A 23,651-nucleotide genomic window follows, 5' to 3' on the forward strand; every position below is an offset into this window, starting at 1 on the left:
GATCCATAAATGCTACATACAAATCCATTTGCTTTTCTAAGTATTTCTCACATACATTATTCAAAACAAACACCTGATCTACACATCCTCTACCATTTCTGAAACCACACTGCTCTTCCCCAATCTGATGCTCTGTACATGCCTTCACCCTATCAATCAATACCCTCCCATATAATTTCCCAGGAATACTCAACAAACTTATACCTCTGTAATTTGAGCTCTCACTTTTATCCCCTTTGCCCTTGTACAATGGCACTATGCAAGCATTCCGCCAATCCTCAGGCACCTCATCATAAGTCATACATACATTAAATAATCTTACCAACCAGTCAACAAGACAGTCACCCTCTTTTTTAATGAATTCCACTGCAATACCATCCAAACCCGCTGCCTGGCCTGCTTTCATCTTCTGCACAGCTTTTACTACCTCTTCCCTGTTTACCAAATCATTCTCCCTAATCCTCTCACTTTGCACACCACCTCAACCAAAACACCCTATATCTGCCACTCTATCATTAAACACATTCAACAAACCTTCAAAATCCTCACTCCATCTCCTTCTCACATCACCACTACTTGTTATCACCTCCCCATTAGCCCCCTTTACTGAAGTTCCCATTTGTTCCCTTGTCTTACACACTTTATTTACCTCCTTCCAAAACATCTTTTCATTCTCCCTAAAATTTAATGATACTCTCTCACCCCAACTCTCATTTGCCCTCCTTTTCGCCTCTTGCACCTTTCTCTTGACCTCCTGTCTCTTTCTTTTATACATCTCCCACTCATTTGCATTATTTCCCAGCAAAAATCGTCCAAATGCCCGTCTCTTCTATTTCAATAATAATCTTACTTCTTCATCCCACCATTCACTACCCTTTCTAATCTACCCACCTCCCATGCTTCTCATGCCACAAGCATCTTTTGCACAAGCCATCACTGCTTCCCTAAATACATCCCATTCCTCCCCTACTCCCCTTACGTCCTTTGTTCTCATCTTTTTCCATTCTGTAGTCAGTCTCTCCTGGTACTTCCTAACACAAGTCTCCTTCCCCAGCTCACTTACTCTCACCAATCTCTTCACCCCAACAATCTCACTTCTTTTCTGAAAACCTCTACAAATCTTCACCTTTGCCTACATAAGATAATGATCAGACATCCCTCCAGATGTATCTCTCAGCACATTAACATTCAAAAGTCTCTCTTTCGCGCGCCCATCAATTAACACGTAATCCAATAATGCTCTCTGGCCATCTCTCCTAATCATATACTTATACATATGTCCCTTTTTTTACCAGGTATTCCCAATCACCAGTTCTTTTTCAGCACATAAATCTATACACTCTTCAACATTCCCATTTACAACACTGAACACCCCATGTACACAAATTATTCCTTCAACTGCCACATTACTCACCTTTGCATTCAAATCACCCATCACTAAAACCTGGTCTCATGCATCAAAACTACTAACACACTCACACAGCTGCTCCCAAAACACTTGCCTCTCATGATCTTTCTTCTCATGCCCAGGTGCACATGCACCAATAATCATCCGTCTCTCTCCATCCACTTTCAGTTTTACCCATATAAATCTGGAGTTTCCTTTCTTATACTATCACATACTCCCACCACTCCTGTTTCAGGAGTAGTGCTACTTCTTACCTTGCTCTTGTCCTCTCATTAACCCCTGACTTTACTCCCAAGACATTCCCAAACCACTCTTCCCCTTTACCCTTGAGCTTCGTTTCACTCAAGAGCCAAAACATCCAGGTTCCTTTCCTCAAACATACTACCTATCTCTCCTTTTTTCTCATCTCGGTTACATCCACACACATTTAGACACCCCAATCTGAGCCTTCAAGGAGGATGAGGATTTCCCGCATGACTCCTTCTTCTGTTTCCCCTTTTAGAAAGTTAAAATACAAGGAGGGGAGGGTTTCTAGCCCCCCGCTTAAACCCCACTTATATCTGCTTAAACCTACAATATGCCTGTAAACATACCTTACCTGTAAAGCTGGATAGAGAGATGCTGGTAATGTTTCTGGAAGCTCTATATCATTTTTTCGTAAAACTACTAAGTGCATAGCTGTGAAGAATTCCTCTAATGAAAGTGCCCCATCTCTTGTTACATCTGCTAATTGCCTGTAAAATATGAGAGGTTCTAGATTATCACTTCTTGTATAATTTCTTTTTCTACCATACAATTATATAAGCGTAGATGAATGCCAAACAAAAACATCTGGGGAGAGAGTAAATTTATAACTTAGTACTGTGAATGTAGGTTTGCGGCAGGGGTGTGTGATGTCTCCATGGTTGTTTAATTTGTTTATGGATGGGGTTGTTAGGGAGGTAAATGCAAGAGTTTTGGAAAGAGGGGCAAGTATGAAGTCTGTTGGGGATGAGAGAGCTTGGGAAGTGAGTCAGTTGTTGTTCGCTGATGATACAGCGCTGGTGGCTGATTCATGTGAGAAACTGCAGAAGCTGGTGACTGAGTTTGGAAAAGTGTGTGGAAGAAGAAAGTTAAGAGTAAATGTGAATAAGAGCAAGGTTATTAGGTACAGTAGGGTTGAGGGTCAAGTCAATTGGGAGGTGAGTTTGAATGGAGAAAAACTGGAGGAAGTGAAGTGTTTTAGATATCTGGGAGTGGATCTGGCAGCGGATGGAACCATGGAAGCGGAAGTGGATCATAGGGTGGGGGAGGGGGCGAAAATCCTGGGGGCCTTGAAGACTGTGTGGAAGTCGAGAACATTATCTCGAAAGCAAAAATGGGTATGTTTGAAGGAATAGTGGTTCCAACAATGTTGTATGGTTGCGAGGCGTGGGCTATGGATAGAGTTGTGCGCAGGAGGATGGATGTGCTGGAAATGAGATGTTTGAGGACAATGTGTGGTGTGAGGTGGTTTGATCGAGTGAGTAACGTAAGGGTAAGAGAGATGTGTGGAAATAAAAAGAGCGTGGTTGAGAGAGCAGAAGAGGGTGTTTTGAAGTGGTTTGGGCACATGGAGAGGATGAGTGAGGAAAGATTGACCAAGAGGATATATGTGTCGGAGGTGGAGGGAACAAGGAGAAGAGGGAGACCAAATTGGAGGTGGAAAGATGGAGTGAAAAAGATTTTGTGTGATCGGGGCCTGAACATGCAGGAGGGTGAAAGGAGGGCAAGGAATAGAGTGAATTGAAGCGATGTGGTATACCGGGGTTGACGTGCTGTCAGTGGATTGAAGCAAGGCATGTGAAGCGTCTGGGGTAAACCATGGAAAGCTGTGTAGGTATGTATATTTGCGTGTGTGGACGTATGTATATACATGTGTATGGGGGGGGTTGGGCCATTTCTTTCGTCTGTTTCCTTGCGCTACCTCGCAAACGTGGGAGACAGCGACAAAGTTTTTTTTTTTTTTTTTTTTTTACAAAGTATAATAAAAAAAAAAATAGTACTGTTCTTAATGGCTATGGTATGGCAAGGTCTAGCTGGACTAGGTCAGAGGGAGGGATTGGAACTTAACCCACAACACCATACTATACTGGCCTACAACTGCACTAATTCCAGTTGCATTGCATTCTCAAGGAATGCTATTCCCATGCAGTTGGGGGTTGTCTGTATTTCTCAGTCTGCCTAAGTCATCTTTCAACATCACCATGGAATGCCACTGGTACTGGTACTACACCCAATAATTTTCTGCTTCTAAGTACATAGATAATGCTGTAATTCCCATAATCTAGCTTAGTTAACATACAAAATTCTGCAGCAGTGTGAGTCTGTTTCATCCTATCTTTAACATAACTTTTCCTGTTTTACCACATATATATATATTCAATCTCCTCTGAAACTCAAAACCTTTTTCAGGTATTCAAGGGACTGTTTTCATTACATTTTTATCTCTCTCAAAAAAATAAAATCATATTCTGGTGCACAAAAGAAAGTTATTATTACACACACCATTATGAATGGAACACTTTTGAAAATAATAATAAAAATTCTAAGAGTAATGACTAACTCCAGGTAAGAAACAAAAGCATCTTAAAGTGTGTGCCCTTCATCAATATAAGATACTTAAAGAGGAATCATTCTTATGATCATTAAACAGGAAACACAAATTCACAGGAAACTTACCATATTCTACTTAGTTCATTAACAGGTAACTTTGATTTTTCAAAGAATTCTTTGGCAGTTGCTCCTGAGAGGAGAGCAGTCAGATCACTCTGCATAGAGCGGAACTGTTCAGTATAATACTGGCGCTGTTCATCGGTAATGGTCCACACATCATAATCTTCTTCGCCTGAGGAGTGACACTCAGAGGAATCCTCTTCTGTGCCTAATAATTGTCGGTGCTCATCGTTGACTACCATAAAAGAAATATTAAACAAGCATTATTATAGAGCAAAAGAGAGACAATGAACAGATAAAACAATAAAAATATCTTTCCTCTGAGATTTGTCCCACAAGCATGAGAGATTCCCTGAAACTCAAAAGAAAGACACTAAAAATTAAAGGTAAAAGATCAAGTGAGGATGACATGATTAACAATGGGAGAAAGACATGTTTGGTGATAACTAAAGGCACACTAAAAAGTTTTACAAATGATATCCATGGATGTTTGAACATCAGAAATACAGATAGGAGACATCATGAAGCTAAGAAAATGCCAGAGAACAACAAAAAGAGTATAGGATAAGAGATCACTTGCAATGGACGAGAGAGGAATTATTTTAGCAAGATGGGTGAAGCCTTAACATTAATAAAGGATATTAAGAGCTGACATCTAACAACACCATGCCACCAATGCTTTGGCTGTATATGTGATCAAGGAGGAACAACCCAACATGGAAAAATGCAACAATCCTACAACAGGGAGCAGACAAGAAGAAAAGATGGAATTGGAAGCAGCCCATACAGTCATTAAAATAAAAAGCACAAAAACAGGTAACTTATTCTGCGATAAACTGGCAAGAGAAATAGGGATTTGTGACAGGTCAGTTTACATCAGGCAAGCACCAGTGGCAGACCAATAAGGTAGATACGTTTCTCACTGTAAATTTCTTTTACTTCATCAATTCTGTACATACACTTCTATATCTGTCATGAATAATTTTCCTCCTGAAGAAGACTGTCGAAACTAATTGAGAAAAACAACTTTCTAGTTATTTTTCTCTTTTCCTTGCTACCTCTCCATGGATAACACTGAAACCAACTTGTCTAAACCCCTGATAAACATTTTTACCTTATTTTCATTGACACTAACTCTCAATTCTCTCTTTTCAGAATATCTCCCAAACTCAGACATTAGCTACTGTGATCCTCTCCTGATGGTGTCACCAGAGCCATCTTATATGCAAGCACTAAATGACTCACCTCCCATGCCCCCTACCCCCATCATACTGTATACCTGCCCCTCTCCCCAAAACCTTTGCATTTATCTACCTCATCAACACATCTATGGACAGATTAAACAGCTATGGTGACATCTTACTCCCTTATAACAATGTTGGAACCACTATTCCTTCAAACATACCCATTTTTGCTTTCCGAGATAATGTTCTCACCTTCCACACATTCTTCAATGCTCCCAGAACCTTCACCCACTCCTCCACCCTGTGACTCACTTCCACTTCCATGGTTCCATCCACTGCCAAATCCACTCCCAGATATCTAAAACACCATTTCCTCCAGTTTTTCTCCATTCAAACTTACCTCCCAATTGACTTGTCCCTCAACCCTTCTGAGCCTAATAACCTTACTCTTATTCACATTTACTCTCAGCTTTCTTCTTTCACAAACTTTACCAAATTCAGTCACCAGCTTCTGCAGTTTCTCACCCGAATCAGCCACCAGCGCTGTATCATCAGCAAACAACAACTGACTCACTTCGCAAGCCCTCTCATCCATAACAGACTTCATACTTGCCCCTCTCTCCAAAGCTCTTGCATTCACCTCCATAATGACTCCATCCATAAACAAATTAAACAACCACGGAGACATCACACACCCCTGCCACAAACCGACATTCACTGGGAACCAATCACTTTCCTCTGTTCCTACTCGTACACATACCTTACATCTTTGATAAAAACTTTTCACTTTTTCTAACATCTTACCTCGCACGCCACTGGTTGTTAATTGATAGGCGCATGAAGGAGAGTCTTTTGGCATGCCATTGGTTGTTAATTGATAGGCGCATGAAAGAGAGTCTTTTGGATGTTAAAGTACTGAGAGGGACAACTGGATGGATGTTTGATCATTATCTTGTGGAGGCAAAGGTGAGGATTTGTAGAGGTTTTCAGAAAAGAAGAGAGAATGTTGGGGTGAAGAGAGTGGTGAGAGTAAGTGAGCTTGGAAAGGGGACTTGTGTGAGAAAGTACCAAGAGAGACTGAGTGCAGAATGGAAAAAGGTGAGAGCAAATAACATAAGGGGAGTGGAGGAGGAATGGGATGTATTTAGGGAAGCAGTGATGGCTTGAGCAGAAGATGCTTGTGGCATGAGAAAGGTGGGAGGTGGGCAGAGTAGAGGAGTAGTGAGTGGTGGGATGAAGAAGTAGGGCTGTCAGTGAAAGAGAAGAGAGAGGTGTTTGGATGATTTTTGCAGGGAGATGTATAAAAGAAATAGGCAGGAGGTCAAGACAAAGGTGCAAGTGGTGAAAAAGAGGGCAAATGAGAGTTGGCATTTAGGGAGAATGTATGTGAGAAATACTTAGAAAAACAGATGGATTTGTATGTAGCATTTATGGATCTGAAGAAGGCATATGATAGAGTTGATAGAGATGCTCTGTGAAAGGTATTAAGAGTATATGGTGTGGGAGGTAAGTTGCTAGATGCAGTGAGAAGTTTTTATCAAGGATCTAAGGTATGTGTATGAGTAGGAAGAGAGGAAAGTGATTGGTTCTCGGTGAATGTCGGTTTGCAGCAGGGGTGCACGATGTCTCCATGGTTGTTTTAATTTGTTTATGGATGGGGTTGTCAGGGAGGTGAATGCAAGTTTTGGAAAGAGTGGCAAGTATGCAGTCTGTTTTGGATGAGAAGGCTTGGGAAATGAGTCAGTTGCTCTCTGATGATACAGTGTTCATGATGATTCAAGTGAGAAACTGCAAAAGTTGGTGACGGAGTTTGGTAAAGTGTGTGAAAGAAGAAAGCTGAGAGTAGATGTGAATAAAAGGAAGGTTATCAGGTTCAGTAGGGTTGAGGGACAAGTAAATTGGGAGGTAAATTTGAATGGAGAAAAACTGGAGGAAGTGAAGTGTTTTAGACACCTGAGAGTGGATTTTGCAGCTGATGGAACCATGGAAGCGGCAGTGAGTCACAAGGTTGGGGAAAGGGTGAAGGTTCTGGGAGAGTTGAAGATGTGTGGAAGGCGAGAACCTTATCTCGGAGAGCAAAAATGGGTATGTTTGAAGAAATAGTGGTTCCAACAATGTTATGTGGTTGTGAGGCATGGGCTATAGATAGGGTTGTGTGGAGTAGGGTTGTGCCTTTACCCTCTGAATCAATACCTTCCCATATAATGTAACAGGAATACTCATCAAACTTATGCATCTGTAATTTGAACACTCACTGTCATCACCTTTACCCTTGTACAGTGGCACTGTGCATGCATTCTGCCAATCCTCAGGCACTTCACCTTGATCCATAAATACAATGAATATCCTTACCAAACAATCAACAACACAGACACTCCCTTTTTTGATAAATTCCACTGTAATACCATACAAATCCACCACCTCACCAGAGTTCATCTTCCACAGAGCTTTTACTACCTCTTCTCTGTTTACCTTGACACTCTCACTTCACACACCACCCAAACCAAAACACCCTATATCTGCCACTCTATCATCAAAAACATTCAACAAACCTTCAAAATATTAACTCCATCTCCTTCTCACTTCATCACTACTTGCTACTTGTTATTACCTCCCCATTTGCCCCCTTCAACGATGTTCCCATTTGTTCTCTTAAGAGATCTTACACACTTTATCTAACTCTTTCCAAAACATCTTTTTATTCTCCATGAAATTTAATGATACTTCCCTAACTCTTATTTGCCCTCTTTTTCACCTCTTGCACCTTTCTCTTGACCTCGTCCCACTTTCTTTTATACATCTCCCAGTCATTTGCACTACTACCCTGCAAAAATCATCCAAATGCCTCTCTCTTCTCTTTCACTAACAATCTTACTTCATCCCACCACTCATTACCCTTTCTAATGTGCCCACCTCCTACCTTTCTCATGCCACATGCATCTTTGCATATATGTATACATATTCCTATGAGTCCACGGGGAAAATGAAACACGAAAAGTTCCCAAGTGCACTTTTGTGTAATAATCACATCATCAGGGGAGACACAAGAGAGGAATATAACAGTCAGTTGATATACATCGAAGAGACGAAGCTAGGACGCCATTTGGTAAACATGTGATTATCCAAAACATATACATATGTGTAAGAGAAGGGATGGATCTTTCTTCATCTGTTTCCTGACACTACCTCTCTAATGTAGGAAAAGGCAATCATGTATAATAAATATAAAATATATTCTGATTTTGAAGGAAAGTTTCATCAGGCATACTCACTTTATGCAAGATACTAAACTACCTTAAAGCATTTCTATGATCATCCTATCTATAACTTTCTATCTATATCTCTGATGCCTGTTCCCTTTGGGAACCTCCTTATAGGGGTGACCACAGCAAAAGTGTCTACACAAATGTTGATTCCAGAGCCACTTCTTAGCCTTTATGCCTAATGCCGTTGTAGAAGGCAACTCTGTTGCAATGTTTTCAGGGGCTCTTAGCTAATGCTACTACAAACTACTTCAACATGATGGGTCTACCTAATGTTCTTGCCTAATGTCCCAACCTACTACTTCTACCAATGCTCTCAGCTAATGCTCCTAGCTATTACTTCTACCAAATACTCTTGTCTAATGTTCCTACTCACTAAGTGTATCTATTACTCCTAACATTTTGCCAATAGGCAGGGCTACCACATAGTGTTCCCAGCAGGAAAATCTACTAACCAGTCATTTCTAATTGTTTTGTTTTACACTCTCAGTGCCCCCACTACAGGGCTCCTTTATTTGACACAGGAGAATAATGAAGTGGGTTCCTTTGAGGCCAAAAAGTCCTCAACAAGACTTTCCTCTGTGATGTCCACCAACAATACAGCCTTGTACTGGTGGCATCCAGCTTGCACTATTGCTACATGGAGGCAGAGCCTGGGTACATCGTAGCCATCTCTACCTTAGATAATATGGAAATTTCAAATTTCTCTGCGGTTACTGTTCCAAGAAACAAGTATCTTAAGGGAAAGTTTAATCAATGGTGTATTCAATGAAAACTGCACTTCTGAGAGTTCATTAAGTACCTTAACATATATGCAACTAAATCACAAGAGAAAAACATTTCTGTGCCCACAATACAAACTTTATATAAAACAATCCAACCCATCTTACAGGGAAAAAAAAAAAAGCCTAACTTACTCAGACCATGCCAGTGTGTGTGTGCTTGCCCCCAGGTTTTCTCATGAACACTATTGGTAGGAGTTGGAGAGTCAGATGCAGGTGATGACACAGAAGTTGAGTGGGATACCATCCGACCTGAGGGATCACTCATTCTTTCATCAGCACCTTCACCATCTTCACTCTCCATCATTCGATATCCACCATCAACCATCTGTATAGAGATAAACAGAGTAAATATTGTATACACACAAAATGTCCCGGTCAACAACTGCACACATACAGAAATCAGTTCATCTTATCACATGGTGTAGTGGTTAGCATTCCTGACCTTGACACATTCACAGACCGCCTAGGGTCCAGCGCATAGGTTTGAATCCTGATTGTGGCAATTGGTCCACAGTTAATCCAGCTGTTGACCAACCCCTAGGGGTTGGGCCAGGTTAGGAAATGACAATCAAGTATAATAAAATACATAAATATTCACTCATTTCTCTATCTATTTATTTATCATACTTAATCACTGCATCAGCAAGGTAGTGCCAGGAAACACACAAAGAACGGCCAATCTGCTCATATACACATATAAATACATAAACACCCATTTTTTTTTCTTTCTTTTTTTTTTTGGCCACTGTCTCCCGCGTTTGCGAGGTAGCGCAAGGAAACAGATGAAAGAAATGGCCCAACCCACCCCCATACACATGTATATACATACATCCACACACGCAAATATACATACCTACACAGCTTTCCATGGTTTACCCCAGACGCTTCACATGCCCTGATTCAATCCATTGACAGCACGTCAACCCCGGTATACCACATCGATCCAATTCACTCTATTCCTTGCCCGCCTTTCACCCTCCTGCATGTTCAGGCCCCGATCACACAAAATCTTTTTCACTCCATCTTCCCACCTCCAATTTGGTCTCCCACTTCTCGTTCCCTCCACCTCCGACACATATATCCTCTTGGTCAATCCTTCCTCACTCATTCTCTCCATGTGCCCAAACCATTTCAAAACACCCTCTTCTGCTCTCTCAACCACGCTCTTTTTATTTCCACACATCTCTCTTACCCTTACGTTACTTACTCGATCAAACCACCTCACACCACATATTGTCCTCAAACATCTCATTTCCAGCACATCCATCCTCCTGCGCACAACTCTATCCATAGCCCACGCCTCGCAACCATACAACATTGTTGGAACCACTATTCCTTCAAACATACCCATTTTTGCTTTCCGAGATAATGTTCTCGACTTCCACACATTCTTCAAGGCTCCCAGAATTTTCGCCCCCTCCCCCACCCTATGATCCACTTCCGCTTCCATGGTTCCATCCGCTGCCAGATCCACTCCCAGATATCTAAAACACTTCACTTCCTCCAGTTTTTCTCCATTCAAACTCACCTCCCAATTGACTTGACCCTCAACCCTACTGTACCTAATAACCTTGCTCTTATTCACATTTACTCTTAACTTTCTTCTTCCACACACTTTACCAAACTCAGTCACCAGCTTCTGCAGTTTCTCACATGAATCAGCCACCAGCGCTGTATCATCAGTGAACAACAACTGACTCACTTCCCAAGCTCTCTCATCCCCAACAGACTTCATACTTGCCCCTCTTTCCAAAACTCTTGCATTCACCTCCCTAACAACCCCATCCATAAACAAATTAAACAACCATACACACCCATACACACACATATACATACATATACATATCAACACACACATACATATACATACACAGATATATACATATATACACAAGTACATATTCAATCTTTCTTGCCTACATCCATTCCTGGAGCTACCCCGCCCCACAGGAAACAGCCACGCCACCCACGCTTCAGAGAGGCAGCGCCAGGAAAACAGACAAAAAAGGCAACATTCGTTCACACTCAGTCTCTAGCTGTCATGTGCAATGCACCAAAACCACAGCTCACTATCCACATCCAAGCCTCACAGACCTTTCCATGGTTTACCCCTGATGCTTCACATGCCCTTGTTCAGTCCACTGACAGCACATCGACCCTGGTATGCAACATCATTCCAATTCACCTTATTACTTGCACACCTCTCATCCTCCTGTATGTTCTGGCCCCAATCACTCAAAATCTTTTTCACTCCACCCTTCAACCTCCAACTTGGTCTTCCACTTCTTAATCCCTCCACCATATGAAGCATCTGGGGATAAACCATGGAAAACTTTGTGGGGCCTGGACATGGAAAGGGAGCTGTGGTTTCAGTGCATTACAAATGACAGATAGAGACTGAGTATGAACGAATGTGGCCTTTGTTGTCTTTTCCTAGCACTACCTTGTGTGCACATGGGGGAGGGGGGGTGCCATTTCATGCATGGCGGGGTGGTGACAGGAATGGATGAAGGCAGCAAGTATGGATAAGGAGATAGCAAAGGGGATAAAGGTGAGTGTTCAAGTTAAATTGGTATAAGTTTGTATATGAAAATGGCAAACAGCTTGTAGATTTGTGTTCTGTAACAGGACTGGTGATTGGGAGTAACTGGTTTAAAAAGAGATATATACATAAGTGCTGTCAACGGATTGAACCAGGGCATGTGAAGCATCTGGAGTAAACCATGGAAAGTTGTGTGGGGCCTGGATATGGAAAGGGAGCTGTGGTTTCGGTGCATTATTACATGACAGCTAGAGACTGAGAGTGAACGAATGTGGCCTTTGTTGTTTTTTCCTAGCGCTACCTCGCGCACATGAGGGGGGAGGGGGTTGTTATATCATGTGTGGCGGGGTGGCGATGGGAATGAATAAGGGCAGACAGTATGAATTATGTACATGAGTATATATGTATATGTCTGTGTGTGTATATATATGTATATGTTGAGATGTATAGGTATGTATATGTGCGTGTGTGGACGTGTATGCATATACATGTGTATGTGGGTGGGTTGGGCCATTTCTTTCGTCTGTTTTCTTGCGCTACCTCGCTAACACGGGAGACAGCGACAAAGCAAAATAAATAAATAAATAAATAAATAAATAAATAATACATAAGTATACGTATGTCAGTAGGAGAGATAGCCAGAGAGCGTTATTGGATTATGTGTTGGTTGATAGGCGAGCGAAAAAGAGACTTTTAGATGTTAATGTGTTGAGAGGGGCAACTGGGAGGATGTCTGATCATTATCTTGTGGAGGCAAAGGTGAAGATATGTAGAGGTTTTCTGAAAAGAAGAGAGAATGCTTGGGTGAAGAAGAGTGGTGAGAGTAAGTGAGCTTGGAAAGGAGACTTGTGTGAGGAAGTAACAGGAGAGACAGAATGCAGAATGGAAAAAGGTGAGAGCAAATGACGTAAGGGAAGTGGGGGAGGAATGGGATGTATTTAGGGAAGCAGTGATGGCTTGTGCAAGAGATGCCTGTGTCATGAGAAAGGAGAAAGGGCAGATTAGAAAGGGGTAGTGAGTGGTGGGATGAAGCAAGATTGTTAGTGAAAGAGAAGAGAGAGGCTTTTGGATGATTTTTGCAGGGAAATAGTGCAAATGACAGGGAGATGTATAAAAGAAATAGGCAAAAGGTCAAGAGAAAGGTGCAAGTGGTGAAAAAGAGGGCAAATGAGAGTTGGGGTGAGAGAGGGAATCATTAAATTTTAGGGAAAATAAAATGATGTTTTGTAAGGAGGTAAAGTGCGTAAGACAAGAGAACAAATGGTAACATCCATGAAGGGGGCAAATGGGGAGGTAATAACAAGTAGTAGTGACGTGAGACAGAGATGAAGTGAGTATTTTGAATGTGTTGAATGTGTTTGATGATACAGTGGCCGTGGTGGTGTGCAAAGCGAGAGGGTCAGGGAGAATGATTTAGTAAACAGAGAAGAGGTTGTGAAAGCTTTGCAGAAGATGAAAGCTGGCGAGGCAGCGGGTTTGGATGGTATTGCTGTGGAATTTATAAAAAAAATAAAGGGGGTGACTGTGCTGTTGACTGGTTGGTGAGGATATTCAATGTATGAATGGTTCATGGTGAAGTGCCTGAGGATTGGCTGAATGCATGTATAGTGCCACTGTACAAAGGCAAAGGGGATAAAGGTGAGTGTTCAAATTACAGAAGTAAGTATGTTGAGTACTCCTGGGAAATTATATGGGAGGGTACTGATCGAGAGGGTGAAGGCATGTACAGAGCATCAGATTGGGGAAGAGCAGTGTGGTTTCAGAAGTGGTAGAGGATGTGTGGATCAGGTGTTTGCTTTGAAGAATGTATGTAAGAAATACTTAAAAAACAAAAGGATTTGTATGTAGCATTTATGGATCTGGAGAAGGCATATGATAAGAGTTGATAGAGATGCTTTGTGGAAGGTGTCAAGAGTATATGGTGTGGGAGGCAAGTTGCTAGAAGCAGTAAAAAGTTTTTATCAAGGATGTAAGGCATGTGTACGAGTAGGAAGAGAGGAAAGTGAGTGGTTCCCTGTGAATGTCGGTGTATGGCTGGGGTGTGTGATGTCCCCATGGCTGTTTAATTTGTTTATGGATGGGGTTGTTAGGGAGGTGAATGCAAGAGTTTTGGAAAGAGGGGCAAGGATGCAGTCTGTTGTGGATTAGAGGACTTGGGAAGTGAGTCAGTTGTTGTTCGATGATGATAAAGCACTGGTGGCTGATTCAGGTATGAAACTTCAGAAGTTGGTGACTGAGTTTGGTAAAGTGTGTGAAAGAAAGCTGAGAGTAAATGTGAATAAGAATAAGTTTCTAAGGTTCAGCAGGATTGTAGGACAAGTCAATTGGAAGGTAAGTTTGAATGGAGAAAAAATGGAGGAAGTGAAGTGTTTTCGATATCTAGAAGTGGATTTGGCAGAGGATGGAACCACAGAAGCAGAAGTGAGTCACAGAGTCACAATGTGGGGGAGGGAGCACCGAAGAATGTGTGAAAGGCGAGAACATTATCTCGGAGAGCAAAAATGGGTATGTTTGAAGGAATAGATGTTCCAACAATGTTATATGGTTGTGAGGCATGGGTGACAGATAGGGTTGTGCAGAGGAGGGTGGATATGTTGGATATGAGATGTTTGAGGACAATATATGGTGCGAGGTGCTTTGATTAAGTAATGAACGGGTATGAGAGATTCTGGGAATAAAAAGAGTGTGGTTGAGAGAGCAGAAGAGGGTGTACTGAAATGGTTTGGTCACATGGAGAGAGTGAGTGAGGAAAGACTGACAAAGAGGATATATTTGTCAGAGGTGAGGGAATGAGGAAGTGCGAGACCAAATTGGAGGTGGAAGGATGAAGTGAAAAAGATCTTGAGTTACTGGGGCCTGAACTTACAGGAGGGTGAAAGGAGTGCAAGGAATAGAATGATTTGGAATGATGTGGTATACCAGAGTCGATGTGCTGTCAATGGATTGAAGCAGGGCATGTGAAGCATCTGGGGTATACCATGGAAAATTTTGTGGGGCCTGAATGTGGAAAGGGAGCTCTGGTTTCGGTGCATTACACTTGACAGCTAGAGACTGAGTGTGAACGAATGTGGCCTTTGTTGTCTTTTCCTAGTGCTACTTACAGGAGGGTGAAAGGAGTGCAAGGAATAGAATGATTTGGAATGATGTGGTATACCAGAGTCGATGTGCTGTCAATGGATTGAAGCAGGGCATGTGAAGCATCTGGGGTATACCATGGAAAATTTTGTGGGGCCTGGATGTGGAAAGGGAGCTCTGGTTTCGGTGCATTACACTTGACAGCTAGAGACTGAGTGTGAACGAATGTGGCCTTTGTTGTCTTTTCCTAGTGCTACTTCGCATGCACACAGGGGAAGGTGGATGTCATTTTATGTGTGGTGTGGTGGGGGGAGGGAATGGATGAAAGCAGCATGTATGAATATGTACATGTGTATAAATGTATATGTCTGTGTATGTATATGTATGTATACATTGAAATGTACAGGTATGTATATGTGCATGTGGGGGCGTTTATGCATGTGTATGCAGGTGGGTTGGGCCATTCTTTCGTCTGTTTCCTTGCGCTACCTTGCTAACATGGGAGACAGCATCAAAGTATAATAATAATAATAATAATAATAATAATAATAATAATAATGATAATAATAATAATAATAATAATAATAATAATAATAATGATAATTATAATAATAATAATAATAATAATAATAATAATAATAATAATAATAATAATGGTTTCGGTACATTATTACATGACAGCTAGAGACTGAGTGTGAACGAATGGGGCCTTTGTTGTCTTTTCCTAGGGCCACCTCGCACACATGAGGGGGGATAGGGTTGTTTATTTCATGTGTGCCGAGGTGGCGATGGAAATGAATAAAGGCAGACAGTATGAATTAAGTACATGTGTATATATGTATATGTCTGTGTGTGTATATATATATATATGTATACGCTGAGATGTATAGGTATGTATATTTGCGTGTGTGGACGTGTATGTACATACATTTGTATGTGGGAGGGTTGGGCCATTCTTTCCATCTGTTTCCTTGCGCTACCTCGCTAACACGGGAGACAGCGACAAAGCAAAATAAATAAAATAAATAATGAGTGTGTTAGTGGTTTTCATGCACAAGACCGGGTTACAGTGATGGGTGATTTGAATGCAAAGGTGAGTAATGTGGCAGTTGAGGGAATAATTGGTACACATGGGGTGTTCAGAGTTGTAAATGGAAATGGTGAAGAGCTTGTAGATTTATGTGCTGAAAAAGGACTGGTGATGGGGAATACCTGGTTTAAAAAGCGAGATATACATAATAATACATATGTAAGTAGGAGAGATGGCCAGAGAGCGTTATTGGATTACGTGTTAATTGACAGGCGTGCGAAAGAGAGACTTTTGGATGTTAATGTGCTGAGAGGCGTAACTGGAGGGATGTCTGATCATTATCTTGTGGAGGCAAAGGTGAAGATCTGTATGGGTTTTCAGAAAAGAAGAGAGAATGTTGGGGTGAAGAGGGTGGTGAGAGTAAGTGAGCTTGGGAAGGAGACTTGTGTGAGGAAGTACCAGGAGAGACTGAGTTCAGAATGGAAAAAGATGAGAACAAAGGACGTAAGGGGAGTGGGGGAGGAATGGGATGTATTCAGGGAAGCAGTGATGCTTGCGCAAAAGATGCTTGTGGCATGAGAAGCGTGGGAGGTGGGTTGATTAGAAAGGGTAGTGAGTGGTGGGATGAAGAAGTAAGATTATTAGTGAAAGAGAAGAGGGAAGCATTTGGACGATTTTTGCAGGGAGAAAATGCAATTGAGTGGGAGATGTATAAAAGAAAGAGACAGGAGGTCAAGAGAAAGGTGCAAGAGGTGAAAAAGAGGGCAAATGAGAGTTGGGGTGAGAGAGTATCATTAAATTGTAGGGAGAATAAAAAGATGTTCTGGAAGGATGTAAATAAAGTGCGTAAAACAAGGGAGCAAATGGGAACTTCAGTGAAGGGGGCTAATGGGGAGGTGATAACAAGTGATGTGAGTAAGAGATGGAGTGAGTATTTTGAAGGTTTGTTGAATGTGTCTGATGATAGAGTGGCAGATATAGGGTGTTTTGGTCGAGGTGGTGTGCAAAGTGAGAGGGTTAGGGAAAATGATTTGGTAAACAGAGAAGAGGTAGTGAAAGCTTTGTGGGAGATGAAAGCCGGCAAGGCAGCAGATTTGGATGGTATTGAAGTGGAATTTATTAAAAAAGGGGGTGACTGTATTGTTGACTGGTTGGTGAGGATATTTAATGTATGTATGAGTCATGGTGAGGTGCCTGAGGATTGGCGGAATGCGTGCATAGTGCCATTGTACAAAGGCAAAGGGGATAAGAGTGAGTGCTCAAATTACAGAGGTATAAGTTTCTTGAGTATTCCTGGGAAATTATATGGGAGGGTATTGATTGAGAGGGTGAAGGCATGTACAGAGCATCAGATTGGGGAAGAACAGTGTGGTTTCATTAGTGGTAGAGGATGTGTGGATCAGGTGTTTGCTTTGAAGAATGTATGTGAGAAATACTTAGAAAAGCAAATGGATTTGTATGTAGCATTTATGGATCTGGAGAAGGCATATGATAAGAGTTGATAAAGATGCTCTGTGGAAGGTACTAAGAATATATGGTGTGGGAGGCAAGTTGTTATTAGCAGTGAAAAGTTTTTATCGAGGATGTAAGGCATGTGTACGTGTAGGAAGAGAGGAAAGTGATTGTTTCTCAGTGAATGTAGGTTTGCGGCAGGGGTGTGTGATGTCTCCATGGTTGTTTAATTTGTTTATTGATGGGGTTGTTAGGGAGGTAAATGCAAGAGTTTTGGAAAGAGGGTCAAGTATGAAGTCTGTTGGGGATGAGAGAGCTTGGGAAGTGAGTCAGTTGTTGTTCACTGATGATACAGCGCTGGTGGCTGATTCATGTGAGAAACTGCAGAAGCTGGTGACTGAGTTTGGTAAAGTGTGTAAAAGAAGAAAGTTAAGAGTAAATGTGAATAAGAGCAAGGTTATTAGGTACAGTAGGGTTGAGGGTCAAGCAAATTGGGTGGTAAGTTTGAATGGGGAAAACTGGAGGAAGTAAAGTGTTTTAGATATCTGGGAGTGGATCTGGCAGCGGATGGAACCATAGAAGTGGAAGTGAATCATAGAGTGGGGGAGGGGCGAAAATCCTGGAGCCTTGAAGAATGTGTGGGAGTCGAGAACATTATCTCCAAAAGCAAAAATGGGTATGTTTGAAGGAATAGTGGTTCCAACAATGTTGTATGGTTGTGAGGCGTGGGCTATGGATAGAGTTGTGCGCAGGAGGATGGATGTGCTGGAAATGAGATGTTTGAGGACAATATGTGGTGTGAGGTGGTTTGATCGAGTAAGTAATGTAAGGGTAAGAGAGATGTGTGGAAATAAAAAGAGCGTGGTTGAGAGAGCAGAAGAGGGTGTTTTGAAATGGTTTGGGCACATGGAGAGAATGAGTGAGGAAAGGTTGACCAAGAGGATATATGTGTCAGAGGTAGCGAGAACGAGGAGAAGTGGGAGACCAAATTGGAGTAGGAAAGATGGAGTGAAAAAGATTTTGAGTGATCGGGGCCTGAACATACAGGAGGGTGAAAGGCGGGCAAGGAATAGAGTGAATTGGATCGATGTGGTATACCGGGGTCGATGTGCTGTCAATGGATTGAATCAGGGCATGTGAAGCGTCTGGGGTAAACCATGGAAAGTTCTGTGGGGCCTGGATGCGGAAAGGGAGCTGTGGTTTCAGGCGTTATTGCATGACAGCTAGAGACTGAGTGTGAACGAATGGGGCCTTTGTTGTCTTTTCCTAGCGCTACCTCGCACACATGAGGGGGAAGGGGGATGCTATTCCATGTGTGGCGAGGTGGCGATGGGAATGAATAAAGGCGGACAGTGTGAATTGTGTGCAAGTGTATATATGTAGGTGTCTGTGTGTGTATATATATGTGTACATTGAGATGTATGGGTATGTATATTTGCATGTGTGGACGTGTATGTATATACATGTGTATGGGGGTGGGTTGGGCCATTTTCTTTCGTCTGTTTCCTTGCGCTACCTCGCAAACGCGGGAGACAGCGACAAAGCAAAATATATAAATATATATAATATAATGAATAAAAATAATAATAATAATAATAATAATAATAATAATAATAATAATAATAACAACAACAATAATAATAAAAAATTGTTGAGTACTCCTGGGAAACTATATGGTAAAGGGATGTACAGAGCATCAGCTTGGGAAGAGCAGTGTGGTTTCAGAAGTGGCAGATAATGTGTGGATCAGGGTTTTGCTTTGAAGAATGTATGCAAGAATTACTTAGAAAACCAGATGGATTTGTATGTAGCATTTATGGATTTGGAGAAGACATATGATAGAGTTGATAGAGATGCTCTGTGGATGGTATTAAGAGTATCTGGTGTGAGTGGTAAGCTGCTAGAAGCAGTGAAAGTTTTTACCAAGAATGTAAGGCATGTGTGCAAGTAGGAAGAAAGGAAAGTATGTGATTCCCAGTGAATGTCGGTTTGCGGCAGGGGTGTGTGATGTCTCCATGGTTGTTTAATTTGTTTATGGATGGGGTTGTTAGGGATGTGAATGCAAGTTTTGGAGAAAGGGGCAAGTATGCAGTCTGTTTTGGATGAGAGGGCTTGGGAAGAGATTCAGTTGTTGTTCACTGATGATACAGCGATGGTGGCTGATTCGAGTGAGAAACTGCAAAAGTTGGTGACTGAGTTTGGTATGGTGTGTGCAAGAAGAAAGCTGAGTAAATGTGAATAAGAGCAAGGTTATTAGGTGAAGCAGGGTTGAGGGACCAGTAAATTGGGAGGTAAGTTTGAATGGAGAAAAACTGGAGGAAGTGAAGTGTTTTAGATACCTGGGAGTGGATTTAGCAGTGGATGGAACCATGGAAGCAGATGCGAGTCACAGGGTGAGGGAGGGGGTGAAGGTTCTGGGAGCATTGAAGAATGTGTGGAGGGCAAGAACCTTATCTTGGAGAGCTGTCATGTGTAATGCACCAAAACCAAAGCTCCCTCTCCACATCCAGGCCACACAAGACTTTCCATGGTTTACCCCAGATGCTTCACATGCCCTGGTGCAATCCACTGACAGCACATCGACCCCGGTATACCACATAGTTCCAATTCATTCTATTCCTTGCATGCCTTTCATCCTTCTGTATGTTCTGGCCCTGATCACTCAAAATCTTTTTCACTCCATCCTTCCACCTCCAATTTGGTATCCCACTTCTCCTCATTCCCTCCACCTCTGACACATATATCCTCTTTGTCAATCTTTCCTAACTCATTCTCTCCACGTGACCAAACAATTTCAACACACCCTCTTCTGCTCTCTCAACCACACTCTTTTTATTACCACACATATCTCTTACCCTTTCATTACTTACTCGATCACACCACCTCACACCACATATTGTCCTCAAACATCTCATTTCCAGCACATCCACCCTACTCCACATAACCCTATCTATAGCCCATGCCTCGCAACCCTATAACACTGTTGGAACCACTATTCCTTCAAACATAGCCATTTTTGCTCTCCAAGATAACGTTCTCGCTTCCACACATTCTTCAACGCTCCCAGAACCTTCGCCCCCTCCCCCACCCTGTGACTCACTTCCACGGTTCCATCCACTGCCAAATCCACTCCCAGGTATCTAAAACACTTCACTTCCTCTAGTTTGTCTCCATTCAAACTCAACCTCCCAATTAACTTGTCCCTCAACCCTAATGAACCTAATAACTTTGCTCTTATTCATATTTACTCTCAGCTTTCTTCATTCACACACTTTACCAAACTCAGTCACCAACTTATGCAGTTTCTCACCCAAATCAGCCACTAGTGCTGTATCATCAGCGATCAACACATAAAATGAAGGTCAATATAAGTCTGCACAGGGAAAAGGTCTAGGAGAGGGGTGAATACACAGTCTGTATGGGGTGAATGGGGCATGAGGAGGAAGTTGTTTGTTAATGACACAGTAGTGGTTGCAGATTCCAGCAAATAATTGCAAAAATTGGTATTTGGGTCTGGGAGAGTGTGTGAAAGGAGGATGTTGATATGTACAGTAAACCCTCAATTTAATGGACCCTGATGTAATGGATTTAACTGCCTAGACAAGGAGTAAACAGTACATTAATTCATAACAATTTACATTATTTACCTCCTTCTAAAACATCTTTATATTCTCCCTATAGTTTAATGATACTCTCTCATCCCAACCCTCATTTGCCCTCTTTTTCAACCCCTGCACCTTCCTTTTGATCTTCTGATACTTTCTCTTACACATCTCCCAATCATTTGCACTCCTTCCTTATAAGTACCGTCCTAACCCCTCTCATTTCTTTCACTAAAAACTTTTCTTCAACTACACTTCAACTACGTTACATTCGATATAATGGACTTTCAGCATTAACGGACACCCCTTCCCCTTATTAGTCCATTAAATAAGGGGTTTACTGTAAATGTAAATAAGAGCAAGGTTTAGTAAGGCAGAGGAAAAGAATGTGAGCTTGAATGGAATGTATGTAAATAAAGTGGTGTGTTTCAGACACCTAGAAGTGGACATGGCAGCGAATGGAACCACAGAAGCAGATCTGAGTCATGTAGTGGCTAAGGAAGATAAGGGTCTGGGTCCATTGAGAAGTGTGGAGAGGTCATTATCTGGGAGGTCAAAAATGATATGGACAATTTCACAGCAAAACATAACTCTTCATTCATCATTCAAAAATGTGCAAAACAGGTATTTTCAATGACCAAATACACCATCATCCATTATAACCAAACAAGCCTTGAATGGGGATGCTTGAGAATTAATAACTTTACAAATTCTTTTGAAATAAAAAATAAAGTGACCTATTAGCACATGAGAGCCATACACTGATGTATAACATGGCTCACATATACAAACACACCACACTCTTCATCTCATAATATCAAGTAAATTATTACCGAGTTTACAATGAAGTCTATATAACTGAAAATAATTCCTGCAATGCCCTCTATGGCAAACTTATCAGGTACATACCATAACTCACGTTTGAAAAAGAAAAAATAAATAGAAAAGACAAAACTCAATCTATACCCAGCTCCTAACCCTACAACTGGGGTGATTCACATGTGTGAAAAACACTGAATTGAAGAGTGCATTCCTTACTTAATTCAAGACCCAAGTGATTCAAAATAACAAATTCATGAACATAACACATAATCACTTCCTTGCCTAAATTTACAAAATAAAATTCTTAATGTAAGGATCAACTTATACAAACCATCCATCTTTTCCTCTGTAGGACTCCCACAACATGTGAATGACTAGCGTTCCGTGCAACCTAAATTCTAGGGATAACCGAGTTTCTTTTGTGAAGCAAGGGTTTTTGTTCCCTATTAATATCTGTATTACTTATATCTGCCTGTGGTCATCACAAAAACACAACAAAAATTCACCTGACCTGAGAGGTATTGCAATCAGAGTCACTGAGTTGGATCAAGTCTGGACTCGAGGTACAATTTTCTTTAGTGGAGAACACCAAGTTGTTTTCTGCAAATTGAAAAGAAATCATGACAGGTTTACATACATGATAACCTGCAGAACAGACTAGCACATGTAACATCATATGCAAGTAGAATATAAAATTTTGATAATCCTTGGAACCAAGCTATGTGTGGATTTTGGATTTTTAACCTTTAAACTAGAGATACCAGTAAAACTGGTAACCACTGTAAGAACAAAAAACATGAGCAAAAAACTATAAAGCACTGTTATAACATTAAACACACTCATGCAGAAGTATGAGAAATTAGCTGCAGTGGAGTGCTGAAGAAAGCCTAGACCTTCAAGTGTGTAACAGGGGAAAGGGGAGGAGGAAGGAGTGAGCAATGCACAGCTAATGGAAAAGAAAGGAGTGAGGAATGAGCAGTGAGTTGGGGACTGAACCAGGAGTGCAACACATGTATTTAACATATAGGCAAGAAAATCTTGTCTCAGGTGATTAATGCCACAGCTGATCACACATTAACAAAGTATATGTCCCAGTTTGGAGATATAAACAGCAAAAGTACCAAGCATCAAGAGAGCAAACAAAATTGCGTACGTATTATTAAAACATTTTGATAAGAGCTATTAACACCTTAAAAAAAGCAGATAAGGCTAACACTGCTGTGGTTATGGACAAAAGTAATTATCTATCTAAAATGAATGATCTTTTAAATGATGACAGGACATATTTCAAACTCAGTAAGAATCCCCTAGAAGCAGTTAATTCCCATTTCAATAAAGAATTGAAGATGTTGTTGAAAGGTAATGGTTCTCTTATCAAAAGTTTGTCATCTTTGTCCCCTTCATTACCATATATGTATGGACTTATCAAAACACATTAACAAAATTCTCCAGCAAGATCTATAGTGAGTTCAGTAGACACCATCACATATAAATTGTCCAAGTGGTTAGTTTCTTTATCAAGCCCTTTAGTGGGTAAGATATCAAATTCTAATATCATGAACAATGTAGATTTAGTTAACAAGCTTAACAATATTAATGTTAATTTTGATTTCAAACTTGTTAGCTTTGATGTTTCCTAACTTTTCACAAAAGTTCCAGTTGATGACCTTTTAGAATATTTATTTGATGTTTTGGATGATATTCACTTACCTGTTTCAATGTCTATTTTCATTGAACTGATAAAATTGTGTATAAAAGACTCTATTTCAATTCAATGGAGATTATTATGCTCAA

The 23,651-nt window shown here is 41.2% G+C and overlaps 1 protein-coding gene across 4 annotated transcripts in view; it reads right to left on the bottom strand.

The window, feature by feature from the left end:
• Positions 1-23,651, bottom strand: part of Reps (RALBP1 associated Eps domain containing) — a 246,332-nt gene that overhangs the window by 134,114 nt on the left and 88,567 nt on the right. For all 4 annotated transcript variants that reach the window (XM_071682715.1, XM_071682712.1, XM_071682713.1 and 1 more), the window contains 4 exons: positions 22,369-22,457; positions 9,467-9,659; positions 4,109-4,337; positions 2,007-2,142 (listed from right to left, as the gene is read on the bottom strand). In XM_071682715.1, the coding sequence (XP_071538816.1) occupies positions 2,007-2,142; positions 4,109-4,337; positions 9,467-9,659 (558 nt within the window). In that variant the 5' untranslated portion in view covers positions 22,369-22,457. The remainder of the gene's footprint in view (positions 1-2,006; positions 2,143-4,108; positions 4,338-9,466; positions 9,660-22,368; positions 22,458-23,651) is intronic.

Source organism: Panulirus ornatus, chromosome 34 (assembly GCF_036320965.1).
Source record: "Panulirus ornatus isolate Po-2019 chromosome 34, ASM3632096v1, whole genome shotgun sequence".
Lineage (NCBI taxonomy): Eukaryota > Metazoa > Arthropoda > Malacostraca > Decapoda > Palinuridae > Panulirus > Panulirus ornatus.